The 14,082-nt window shown below is 34.9% G+C and overlaps 1 protein-coding gene across 2 annotated transcripts in view; it reads right to left on the bottom strand.

The window, feature by feature from the left end:
* Window positions 1-4,926: 4,926 nt before the first annotated feature.
* The window catches only part of VTA1 (vesicle trafficking 1), a 65,389-nt gene continuing 56,233 nt past the window's right edge, over window positions 4,927-14,082 (bottom strand). Inside the window, exons 7-9 of one of the 2 annotated variants that reach the window (XM_082669427.1) lie at window positions 12,883-12,963; window positions 9,557-9,599; window positions 4,927-6,018 (exon numbers count right to left, since the gene is read on the bottom strand). In XM_082669427.1, the coding sequence (XP_082525553.1) occupies window positions 5,985-6,018; window positions 9,557-9,599; window positions 12,883-12,963 (158 nt within the window). In that variant the 3' untranslated portion in view covers window positions 4,927-5,984. The remainder of the gene's footprint in view (window positions 6,019-9,556; window positions 9,600-12,882; window positions 12,964-14,082) is intronic. The other variant, XM_082669426.1, reaches the window with a different exon arrangement.

The raw sequence follows: 14,082 nt of genomic DNA, 5'->3' as shown, positions 1-14,082 counted from the left end.
GTATAAACAGCTCTCACCATACTTAGCATCTAATGATCTATCTATATATATATTTAACTTACATGATATATAAGGTGAAGATGTAAATAGTAATTTTGCCAAGTTATGGTTGTTAGAGGGGTATTATTAGTTTTATATAAAATAGTATAGGGACTCCCTTGGTGGTGCAGTGGTTAAGAATCCACCTGCCAATTTAGGGAACACGGGTTCGATCCCTGGTCCAGGAAGATCCCACATGCCACGGAGCAACTAAGCCCGTGTGCCACAACTACTGAGCATGTGCTCTAGGGTCTGCAACTACTGAGCCTGCGTGCTGCAACTACTGAAGCCCGTGCGTCCTAGAGCCCGTGTTCCGCAACAAGAGAAGCCACCGCAATGAGAAGCCCGTGCACCACAACAAAGAGTAGACCCTGCTCGCTGCAACTAGAGAAAGCCCGCACGCAGCAACGAAGACCCAACACAGCCAAAAAAAAAAAAAAAAAGTATAAAAGCACAGCACAATAGACAAATCTAAATTCTTCTTCTTTCTCAAGGGACTTTGAATGGCTCCTTTATCACAACACAAAATAACACAGCTGAGGGGTCAAAAAGACAAAACCAACTTGATGGTTTACCAATATAAAGCCAGCAACCAATATGTTAGGAGCATATCTGAGGCGATCAAAGCCTTAAACTGTGAGAAATTTAGGTTGGAAGTCCAAGATCAAGGTGCCAACAGGGTGGGGTTCTGGTGAGTTCATTTTTTCTGGCTTGTAGGTGGCCGCCTTCTCATTGTGCCCTCGCGTGACCATGGAGACAACTCTGGCATCTCTTATTTCCAATAACACCAGCCCTATGGACATAGGGTCCCACCCTTATGACCTCATTTAACCTTAATTACCTCCCCAAAGGCCCTATATCCAAATATAGTCACATTGGGAGGTAGGGCTTCAACCTGTGAAGTTTCAGGGGGAGACTATTTAGCCCATAACATCTTCCCACGTATGCAATCTCACATTTATAACTCTTGGTCTTGATAAGCCATCTGCCACAGCAACACTAAATTCCTCAAATTCCCTGAATTTCTAACATTTTTTTCTCCATGTTTTTGATCACGTTTTATTTTTGCTAAGTTCTCCCTGCTTCTCTCTCTGGCAAACCTGCAGGTCGATCTCTTTTCCCAGGCCTTCCCTGACTTTCTGCAGGAAGAATGACTGTGTCTCCTACATAACCTCTCATACGGTACAGCACTATCACGTTAAACTTTAATTTATGGTAGACGCTCAATACATATTCATATTTTTCAACAAATGGATGATACTAACATTTTTACAAAATCTCCCAATATTGCTCACTATGAAGATAGTTCTCCAGGAAGTTATATTCATGGATTATTGTTATGCAATCATTTCTTTTCCCCGCAATTTTAAGGGATATCTAAAGTTAAGGGATAGGTGTTCTTGTCTCATACTTTTGGGCAAAAATTTAATTTAAAGAAATAACTAATTATAAACATTACTGTTATTTTGAAGTCCTGTGACAGCTACGTAATTAGGAAAAACTGCTATGTTGTTTAAAATAAAGAGAAAAAGACAGGTGTGTCTGGGAAACCCAGGACTCCGTAGTGATGTGGAACTCTCTCCAGATGACATATTAATCCATTGCACCAGTCATTCAAATCTGCCTATTTTCTCTCTGGACACAAACTCCATTTGCTATCAGGCCATGGCTCCAGCGTGTGTGATCATGCCCTGTATTCACTGCCTAGCACCCACAGTTAATTGGAACATATTGTCCAGATAACAAAAAAATCTAGTTGCTACACGTCCCACTAATAAAAGGAATTGTCCAGTGACCTTGATAACACCTCATTCTCATAATAATTTAACTGATCCTTTACCTACATGGATGATAATATTATTGCCTGAAATAGGCAGCCTGAGCTTAGAAAATTTCAATATTAGCTGTGTAGCCTCAGGCAAATTTATTACCCTGTGGTTGTCTCATCTGTAAACGGGGACCAATGGTAGGACCCACCTCTCAGGATCGCTGGCAAGATTAAATGAATACATGTAAAATACTCAGAATAGTGCCTGACATTTAGTAAATACTCAAATGTTAGTTATTATATTTACTATTATTAAAGTATCACTTAGTTGAAATTAGTCCTACTTAAGTATACGCCATTAAATGAGCTTTTAGTCTCAGAATCCCACACGGACATCAAAGATTACAACCAACCAGGTGAGCATATTTCCATATGAGGGGTGCCTTAAAATTCTGTGATCTCTTGAAAATAGAACTTTTCTACTGGTGGAGGTTTATGTACTGTCCAAACTAGATGATCCGATCCAATTGCTTTGGAACATAAAATGAGTAAAGTTAAAAAAAAATGGGGATGGGTAGAGAAAGCCGTGCAGATCACCAAAAACATTCAACCCTGAGTCAATTATTGTTGTTTTCAAGTTGAAGATAATTGTAACAATGCTATTAGGATTTAAGTTTCTTTAGAAAGGACAGTATATAACCATTTCTTAACCCATACACAGTGACGTCACTTTTCTAGAAGTACAAGTTACATATAAATAAATTCTATGAATACTAGGATGTTAATTTTCAAGACCTGTAACTGGGGTCTTTTTCATGGGTGTAATCTTGAAGCCTGCAAACTTCCTTGACCATAACCTTGGGAACCGTTCTTGGCTTCTAGGTCCAGTTCAGCAGTGATTTGGTGAGATGTCTGTGACAATCACTGTAGACAGAACTTATCTTTTCTTCTTCCTCCTCTGTCTGTATTGACAAAACAATATTATCAAATAGTTTTACTGGGATGCTCACAAGAACTTGGGAACACTGTACTTCAGCCTAAATGTCAGCAGAATTCCGCGACTTTCCCCACTGCAATTAATGACTACTTGCTCCTTCTAAGCGTTCAAGTTAAATTTGGGGAGTCGACCTTCACTCCTTCTATGCTCATACCTCAGATCCGGTTTATCAGAAATACTGTGGCTCTACAGAAACCCACTACACTGTATAACCTCCACTTCTACTCCTGATCTAAGCCATCATAACACTGCACCTTGAATTGTTGCAATACTCTTTTTAACTCCTCTCCTAGCTTCCACCCTTGCCCACCTTACGGTCTTGTCTCAACACAGTAGCCAATATGATCCTTTTAAAAGTTGTGGCTACTCTTTTGTTCAAAACCTTTGAGTGGCTCCCTATCTTGCTCAGAGGAAAAGCTTAGTGTTTTACAAAAAGCCTGTGTAATCCTGAGCTTCTCGCTCCTTCACCAGCGTTCCTCACTTATCCCCTCTTCCCTCCTCTGTCGACCTCCCTCTGCCACAAATACTCTTCCTCCCTTTCCCTTTTCACTCAACTGTCACCTCAGTGAGGCTTATCCCATCCTATTTAAACGTGCACAGGCCCACACACACCCAAGCATTTCCTATCCCATACTGTGGTTTTCTCCAGAGCATTTATCTCTGTCTAATACAGAAGTTCCTCAAGTGTGATTCCCATCCCACGTGACACTGATGCTGGGCGCCCAGGCACACTTCAGGCGAATCTTCCTCCCAGACTCTCAATCTTTCCGATGGGAGTAGGGCTAAACCACTGACTTGAGGGACCACCAGATTACAAGAAGTGTTTTGTAAAGTGTTTCTTAAATCTCAGAAGGCTGGGCCCCACCCTTGGAATTTCTGATTGGGTAGGACTGGGGTAGGGTCTGAGATTTACATTTCTAACAATTACATGTTCAAAACCACTGGTTGAATAGAATATATGATATACTTTTTATTAAGTTTGTCCATTTCCTTCCCATTAGAATAAAACTCTATGAGGCAGGGATTTCTTTTTCTTGTTTTCTGCTGTTTCCTCATGCAAAGGACAATACCAGGCACATAGTAGCTGCTCAATAAATACATGTTGACTGACCAAATGAAAACTATTTACCCTAGTGTTACATCAGAAAATTTCTAACTTTCTCCTGTCAGATTTTATATGCAGATGAAAGCTAAAAAATCTTTATAGTTCAATCCCTTTATGCAAGAAAGCATTTTAAAGTAATGGGCCACAAAACAACTGGGATTTCTGCTACATCACAGCTCACTTCTCAGTGGACTCCGTGGTTTCCACAGCATCTTCTCCCCTCCATGTGCTCTCCCAACTGGGAGCAACAGGTAGGGTGTGAAATGAGAGGTGACAGTTTTCTTCCTAGTGGCCAGACATGTTAGGATTTGAATTAAAATTTGCTGAACTGTATTTTACATTTATCTTTTATAACATGAAATATCACCCTAGTCATTTTTCTACTTCAATAAACTTCTATAGAACTATATCAGAGTCCTGGAATTCCAGATGCAAATGTTGAACCCTGCAAATGTTTTAAGAATTCAGCTGTGAAAGATATGAAAATGTTTTTCAGGAGGCATGTTTTTGGGGGGCTTGTTTTTGCAATAATTTAGAACAGTTTATTCTGTCAATATTCATTCTATCGAACTCTATATAAATAACATTACACTTATGCAAAGAAAAATAGGAGGACATAAGAGATTATGAGATAATGATTCATTTTCTTTCAAACAGACTGTCAGAACAGGGGTCAGCAAACTTTTCCTTAAAGGGCCAAGTAGTACATATTTTAGACTTGCAGGCCATATAATTCTGCTATCGTGGAAAGCAACCAAACACAAAACATAAATAAATGGCTATTATTTGGTTTCAATAAAACTTTATTTACACAAATGGCCAGCCCATGGACCATAGTTTGCTGACCCCTATGTTAAAAGATTCCCAATATTAGTGGAATGAATGAAATGGACCAGATAATTTAGGTAAATCTGCCAAATTTCTCTCTCTTTATATTCTTATAACTAAAAATAATGACTTTAGAAAAGTGACAATTTTAGCATGCAAAACAGACATTTGGCTCTGTGATAAACTGAATTAGTTAAAAGAATCCTTGTATTTATTTTTTAAACAGCACAAATGCAGGTGACATAGGAAGTCCATAATTCCCACATAACTTATAAACTTAACAACTGAGAGTCTATGTTTTTATAATCTTCTGCATCATTCATAACTATTCACTCTATGGAATCCATTCCATAGCAGCAGAGGAGAACCTTAACTCAAAGCACCAAGTTTCCAGGCATTATTACAAATGTCTTGTTTTCATTCTCTAACACATGCAGTCAAACTGCCTAGGAAGCAAATACCAATTCACCTTAAGCATCAATGAATAAGGAAAAACAGTTGAGCAACCAACATTACTCTTACGTCTAAAACTGATTCTACCTCTTTACCTTATTACATTTCCTTCCATGAACATTTTAACTTTTAATGTAGCTATATTTAATATGAATATAAATTGAAATTTGAACATAATCTCTTTCAGATTCAACAGTTTAGGATGTTTGTATCTGTTTCAGAAGTCCTGAGGAAAACAAAAACATTTCTAGAATATTCTGGCAATCTTTATTAAAAGTTAAATTTAGAATTTTATAGCAAAGTAATATGGTCTGTTTGTCCAAATTATAGATTAAAAAATTCCTTAATTTACGTAGATTAAGATACAAAGCTAATTCCCAATACATTTTATAGAAGTGTGTTCTCATTTTTTGAACAAGCAGGGTTCAAATGGGCATTTTTAGGACCTTGCTCACATCAGCCTTATATACCCAGAGACTACTGAATCCACTAAATGGACAATGAAAACTGGTTGAGGCTGCTGATGAATGCTTCAACAGGAATCTGATACACAGACACAGATTCCATTGTTATAGTCAATGGAACTGAAGTCTTCCTTAAAATATGCTCCTGATAGGCTGAAGATAGAGTAGTGGACTGTTAGTTCTTTAAGCCAAAAATGCATGGATGTTGTACAAAGGCTTCATTCTCTGCCTGTAGTCAGTAACTTGAGGGCCTTCTGTAGATTCTGCACTGCAGTGCTGACATCTTCATACTGCAAAGCACTGCCAGCATATTTGCAGTATTTCTGAGCTCTAGCAAAGTCCTCTGGTGTTAGTCGGATATCTCCTAAGAGAAATACAGAGTAATTAAGATATTTATAAAGAATATAGGAAGCGTTCTTTTAGGCTAGGTAAATGCTTATAGTCAAGATTACAGAAAATGTTTAAGGTTATATTAAAAACTGAAGGTTGTTTTCCCCAATCCCCAGTTGTATTTGAATAGTTTCTTTATGCTTTTAAATTTTTAAATTACTAATATAAACCATACAGATGTCAATACATAACAACTTATATGAGCAAGATTTTCCTACCAGAAGTCATAAACTGGAAGCCTTTATATTTTGGCAAATTAACTGCAAAAAAAATCATATTCTGTATAAAACAAGGAAAACTGCTTTGGTGTGTATGTTAGAATTGCTGAGACTCTCTTCATGGAACAATAAATACACACAGACTAAACCATTCAACCCTCATTTGAACTAGAATATAAATATAACTCAAAAAAAATTAAATAACAAACTTTATGTTAAAAAATTACATAAGTCATCTAACTCTTTTTAAGCAAGAAAATAGTTTGCATTTTTGTGCTGTCCATATACAAAACTCTAAGGTTTAACTAAGACATATCATTACACTACACAATTTTTAAACATGTAAACAACCCTTACCAATTATTTGTCCAAAATTTTTTCCAGCAAGTTTTCTAGTTACACTATGATTGATAAGGATGAGCCCAACTAAATAATTTGGGTAAAAAAAACACACTGAAAACATTTCATTTAATCTAAGATTTGAATATACTTGAATATATATTTCTAAAGGTGAAATTAAAACTGACTTTGTGTCTTATCTTTGGAAATAAATACAATTTTCTTTAGAAATTTTTATGAGGACTCTAAGGAGAACTGGTCAGAAGGCTGGGGGCATACAATATAACGAAAAGATAATATATTTCGATTCTGTTTCCAAATGAACATATATTTTGATCCTGTTTATAAGCTTGTAGTTATAAATATAATTACTTTTTTTAGTTGCTTTTAATTTTGCCAGATAGTACAGCATTAAATGAAAACTTTGACATTCCCTAGGCAAGGACTTCAAAGTATTTAGCAATTCCAGGTACTCTGATAAATTTTTATCCAAATTATTATTTTCTAAAAATTTTCAAAAAAGAATACTGAAACAATGTATCCTAAAGTTTCTAGCCCAGTGTAAGTGCTGAATAACTTCAACAAAGGAATATAAAAAAGCTGTCTGTACTTTAAATTCTTTCCCACATTTTAAAAGGAATAAAAGTTCACATAGAATTAAACATTAATTAAATTTCAGATTTTAAGATAATGCACTTATACATCTACGTATAGTAACTAGCCCAGTGTGTTACACATACAAAGCCTTCAAATATTTGTTGAATTAACATTATTAAAGCTTATATTAAGAGTTGGTCCTTACTGTTGTGAATCAGAGATTACACATTCCAATTTTAACAGAACTTATTTTAATTTCCCTGAATTCTGGTCTTGCCTAAACGTAAGAAATACAAATGAATAAACTAGTAAAATGTAATTATATATTTAAAAAACAAAAAACAGTTTCTCCACAGTTCTATTTTTAGTATTTTAGTGACTTGGCATTTCTTACCCATTAAACCTAAAAAACAACTGTCCTGCAGTTCTTTTGACAATTTAGTCAGGCACACTTCTTATTTTTTTTTACTGAAAGATTCATCAATGTTTTTTCAAAGTATATTGAGAGGCTCTAGTCACCTAGATGTATACTATTATCTAGGTGAGTGAGACGTATTATCTAGGTGAGTGAGACATCTATGAAAATTAAGTTTACCTTAATACTACTCATTTTGTGCTTTAATAGTCTATTCTTCTATCTCCAGGCAATGTTTAAATATGTAAGACATCTATCCAGAATTTACTGGACTTGCTGGAGGAAAGCCCTAATGCTCAGGACTAATTTTATTTTTTACAGCATCAGCTTTAACACTGTTTTGCTGACATATCACTTATTTATTAATAAGATAAAAATGTGTATAGTAGTAAGAACTCCGTTACTATTTTAGTTTTTATAAACTAAACTTATCTACTAGTGATAAAACTATTTAAAAACACAAATATTGCAATTTTTTATGGTATAACAATTTCAATATTTATAAAATGAATATCTTAGAAAACTATAATTACAGATACATAATATATAGCTTACAGCATGTATGACAAATTATGTAACTATCTTATAAAATGTAATAACTAGATGATAAGAACCAACTTAGATTTAGATGCAAAATGTAATTTACAAATTTATATAGATGTTAAGATTTATTTTTACCAATTAAATATATAAATATTTATAAGTAAATATATATTTATGTAGAATATATAAAAATATTCTATATAAATATATAATATATATAAATATATAAAGAACTTAAAAAGCCATGTCAAATACTTTTGCTATTTTGTAATATTTCAAGCTTTCTTTCCTTTAAAAATATTACCTATAAGTCATTAATAATAAAACACATGAATTAAAATTTTAAATTAAATAAAAATAAAATCTGCTTCCTAGTTAGGATTCTTTTAAATTAGCATTTAAAAACTAAATAGAGAAAGTAAAAAAGACATAACAAAGGAAAACACATTTCAGGAAGAGAACAACTATTCAATTTCAGTTTATCTGATTTTATATTCAAAATAGTAACTATTACTTAATGCACCTAAATGAAAGCTGGTTTTTTTCCTATCATTAAAATTTACCAGAAGCCATAATCAGAACCAGAGAGAGCACACTGTGGACCTAAAAGGTGTTTAAAGAATTAGAAAAAAGAAAGATCACATACAGCTAATCCAACCGTTAAAAAAAAAAAAAGAATTAGAGAAGTTGTCTAATTTGATATAATATCTCTTTTTTGAAATCTGTGCTTATAAGTTCCAAATGCCTTCAAGAAGACTGTCTTTATCACAGAGCTGCTTCTCCCCTTCATAGGGCAGGACAAGAACCGGGCAGAGGAGAGGTAGAGCCATCAGTTAAGTTCTCTATTCTGGGGGAAAGAGCCTGGGTCAGCACTGGATCAAAGGTAACATTATTTGGTATAAAGAGAAATCCCTGCATGCTCAGTTGCTAGAAGCATCTATTTCCAAGGTTGATTTATCTAACCTTGGCAGAAGATGGAATACTTAATTGTAAATATTTCCGAAATGGGTCTTTAGAGATTTTTTCCTACTTAACTAGAAATGCATGTGAAGGACCTTGGATAATCTGATCCTAGTGTACTCAATTATCCTCTGACTTGAATGGAAAGCATAGGCAAAAATCATGTGGGAATCATCTGATTCCCTGAAGTAAATCTTGGAGGTAAATATAAAGTACAGTACTGATCCCTTAAATCCAGGCATCGCCAGGACACATCACTTAATAATGGCAACAGCAATGATTAGAGGCAGAATATTATTATGTCACGAACCATGCTAAATATTTTTCATATATTCTATTTAATTTTTAAAAAACCTTTAAGAAGTAAGTTGTTATTCGCACTCTAATACTATCAGGTATACACAAGTTAAAAAAGTAAATACTGAACTTCAAATACCTACCTTCCCAATTCCATTCTCCTCTTCAGAGTGAGCCACAAATTCACTATAAAAGTATTTAACCTTTTTTAATATGTGCACAGTATTCCATAGGACAGATGAGCCATAATTTCTCATTAATAGACATTTAAAATTGTTTTCTACTAATACAAGTGATGCTGAAATAAAATACCCTTGTAAATACATTTTGTGCTCATGTCTAAATATTTCTCTAAGATAGATTCCCAAAAGTGGAATAGCTGAGTCAAAAAAAATTTGCAATTCTGACAGTGACAGAATGCTACTGAAGAAGGCTTCACCAATTTATATTCCCACCAACAGCATACAAATCATTCCCTATGTTTATTTCTCTGTTTTTTCCCCCTATTAAGTTTTATTTATTTATTTGCAGGAGCTCTTTATATATGCTCTGAACAGTAATTCTTTATTTTTTTAAGTATTGATTTCCTCCTTGTCTATTAGCTGCATTTTAACAATATAATGGGGAGAGGAAATCTTTTGCTGTATGCAATTTATTACTTTTCATTAGTCTAACCTGTTAAGATACAACCAAATGAGATACAGGAATTGGGGGATAGTATCTAATATATATTTTTTCTAACATCAGTTTTGATGTTTTGTTTTTCTTGCCACACTGTTCCAAATGCCACTTTTGTCATAATTTTAATTCCCATACTGTGTGGCCTGATTTCTGGATTCTTCATTCTGTTTCACTGTTCTGTCTAGTCTGCTTCTGATATTTTCACATCATATTTTAGGGAGAGCTTTTACAGGTACATGGGACTGTAGAGAGGAATCTGGAAAACAAGTTTAACAGAGGAATATAGTATTTACTGGGCAGGTTATCTGTCTACTAATAGACATTTTCCACTATGTTCTTGGGTAATTTGCTAGTTTATTATAGTTTCTTTACTCTTCTTACCTTAGCACTGTGTTCCCCCATGAAACATACACAGACTCTTTTTTTTTTTTTTTTTTTGCGGTACGCGGGCCTCTCACTGCTGTGGCCTCTCCCGTTGCGGAGCACAGGCTCCGGATGTGCAGGCTCAGCGGCCATGGCTCACAGGCCTAGCCACTCCGTGGCACGTGGGATCTTCCCGGACCGGGGCACAAACCTGTATCCCCTGCATCAGCAGGCGGACTCTCAACCACTGTGCCACCAGGGAAGCCCCATACATATACTCTTAAACTAGGCCTTTCAGGATTCAAAGGCCATTGCAGCTCTTGATTTTAGGTTTTATAACTTATCTGCTTTTAATAAAACCAGGAAAAGTAGAATAAACTTAACGTAACTCATACACTTAAATAAGTCATCTACCTTGCCCCTGCCCACTTCACTTTTGAATTATTTCTATCTTTTGTTTTCTCTAGGTTACTTCCCTAACCCCAGTTGATAAGCTTATACCACCATTTCTTGATTTATCAGTCTTTAGGCTTTATCTACTGACACTCTGCTATGAAAGGTAAAGAATTTATCTCACTATCCTCCTCTCCTGCACTGTCTCCTTCTAAATTTATTAGTGCTTTTAAATATCTTAGTTGCTTACTTTTGTCTTCTACTTCTCATTCCATCAACTCTAGAAAAAAATCACAACATTTCACTTCTGGACACTCATCCTTATAACAGCTTTCTTTTATTCCACCTTTCAACTTCCAGAAATATCTCTCTACCTTCACTTGTCAGTGTTGATTTATATTCTGCCCTGAATAAAGTATTCTGTTTGTGATAAGCCTATGCCATTGCAAGGAGAATGTTCTTTGTGTCCAAGTCAAACAAAATCCCTTTTCTTATATTTCATAATTCTATTATTGCTCAAAATCATGGCATATTTCAGTTTGCTTCTTACTTGAAACTACTTGTACGATTTAAAATGTTTTCTTGGATCTTTTCGTTCTTCTTGGGAAAGGAATTCTACAGCTTCTTATCCATTTCTTTCCCATTCCCATTCTTCTTATTCTATGTATTGCATAGAATCCACTTGATTTTTCTTAAAGGAGGGGAGCTCTGATTTTCTGTTCTAATTTTAGAGCAATTGCTTTTCAAGCCTATGGAAAAGCTGTCAATGGACTTTTTCTTTAGGTGACCTAAGATTAATTTCACCAATTCTTATATCTCATATTTCTTTTCTTGGTTATCATTCTTTTCTTGATGGAGTAACTTCTTCTGATAACTTCCTTAGAAATGGTGTATGGTAGGCAAAACTTCAGAATCCTTACATATTTAATAATATTTATTTTGCCTTCATACCTGACAGTTTGGTTGGGTAAAGAATTCCAGGGTTCTAGTTCTAGATGGTAGACTAAGCATACATAATTGACTATTTTTCCTTCTGAAACTATATTAAAATGATAAGGTAAAACAAAACGAAATAAAATTCTAAAACTGAAGGAAAAGCAGAGAAGAGAAAAGACTGTAAAAACTGGAAAGGATAATTGACAAGAGATTTAAAGAAACTTCTAGAAAAGTAGAAATTAAGTGAAGGTATGCTGTTAGATAAAACAGTGTCAAAAAAAATCCCAACTCAGAACATGTAATATAGGAGGCAACTGGGGAGCCTATCCAGAGAAACTTCAGAGAGGGTCTAGCTGTATGAGGAGTGGGACTGGGGGGATCTTTACTGAGTCAGTCTAGAACAATTATCTGCGCTAGTTTCACATCCTTCCCCCCTCTATCAACCTCTGCATACCTGTACACCCTCAGCCTTAATGGCTTTCCATCTCTCACATGAGACCCTAGACAAAAAAGATAGAGAATGTCTCTCTAAAATTGTGGAATTAACTTCCTGGACAGAGCTAGGACGGACAAGGTATGTGTGGTACACCCTTTGCCATCCCTCTCCAAGGAAAGATCTCCTCATCCATGGCTGAGATGCAGGAGGAAGCTGAATGGCCTGTTCCCACTCACAGGGGAGAACAGAAAAATCAAGTGAGAAACAGACCTGCAGACATAGTATCGGGGGAAATTCAATAACATCTACTGAAAATAATCAATCAACATCTTCATTCTAAATATAAAAGGACTAATCTCAGCAGACACATGAAGAAAACTCTGAATAAGAATGACCAAATTAAACAAACAGAACAACCAAGTGGGGGAAAAAAAAAGAAGTTGAAAAGATTAAAAAAAGAGAGAGAATGCCTTTGGATTTAGGTATTTTTGATAATAAGAAACAATCTTGGTTTACTGGAGAATCTAGTGAATAAAGGCATTCAAAGAAATGTGTTTCAAATTACCTAGACATTCAAATACACTGCACTCCTAAGATAAAAGTACAAAACAACGCCCCCAAACAGCAGAAACACTATATCTCATAAAACAGCTGACTTACCCTGGGAAACTGTATTGAAAAGTGCAGGATCAATGGCCGGAATAGTCTGTGGAGTAGGCTGGATAGTGTTACTTGCTACACCTGCAAATCAGAAAACCATAAATGGGTATAAAAGTGTTACACCTCTCAATTACATTCTAGGAAAGTGCTCAAAGGATCATGGAGGAATTTCATTACTTCACTTAATTACTTTCTTGAAACCTTAATGAACTGAAATTTGATATACTTATTTGACGGTGGAGGCTGCTATAGGAAATATGCAGAAAAATACATTTTGAGTGTTTACACACATGTATTGGCCACACATTTCTTATTATGTATTTTGCATTTTCTATCATGTCTAATACTTCAAGTTGCTTCTCAAGTAAAGCTTACCTAATATCTGTAGAAGTAACAGACTCCCTTCCTACCTTTTAATTTCTTAAATAAATAATTAATTTTGGGGACAAGGTGGGCTATAATTATGATTTAGTTTAACTTATGGGATGAGTCCCATTTCATCACTATGAATGAAATTATAAATTATATATTCCAGTTTTCCAGTTTATGTTTCTAAGATAATATTTTTATATATCCAATAAGCAATTAGTTTTGACTTCCTATTAGAACCTGTCATGACTGTCATATTCAGTGGATAACTAGCATTCTTGACTAATACTAAGTAATATACTAGAGTTGAAGATTATTAATCATCTAAAAAATTAACATAAATTGTTGAAACTTCCCAAAAGAGACTTAGGTGATTCAATTAACAAGAAAGCAAATGAACAGGAAAAGTTGATTGCTCTTGATTAATGGACTGCCCTAAGCTAAGAGGATTCTGCTGCCCTAAGCTAAGAGGTTAAATCTGAATAGGCAATCTGTAGTAACGGTAAAGTAGGATAGACACTAGGACAAGAAGACAGGAACAGAAGAGAGGGAGAAAACAAATTGTGAAGTTTTCAGGGTCACGGATACATAGCCAATGAGAGTTCTAGAGCTATGGTTTCACAAAGGTTGACTGAAGTTCTGAAATATATTCTGCAGCTATGAAGTCTTGAGTGTGAAGGATCTTCTCAATCCCTATCCAAAGGAAAAAAAATGGTTTAAATATATACTATTTTATCTCATTTAATTTTGTCTTAGGACAAACTAGTTTCACTTTACAGGCTTGGTGCTATTAAGTCATGAAAGTCTTACTTTTTAAACTAAAAATTGAAC

The sequence above is a fragment of the Grampus griseus genome (assembly GCF_964374135.1).
Source record: "Grampus griseus genome assembly, chromosome: 13".
In the NCBI taxonomy this organism is placed as follows: domain Eukaryota; kingdom Metazoa; phylum Chordata; class Mammalia; order Artiodactyla; family Delphinidae; genus Grampus; species Grampus griseus.
The sequence above is the reverse complement of the archived record's forward strand: the minus strand, read 5'-3'. Positions and strand labels throughout refer to the sequence as shown.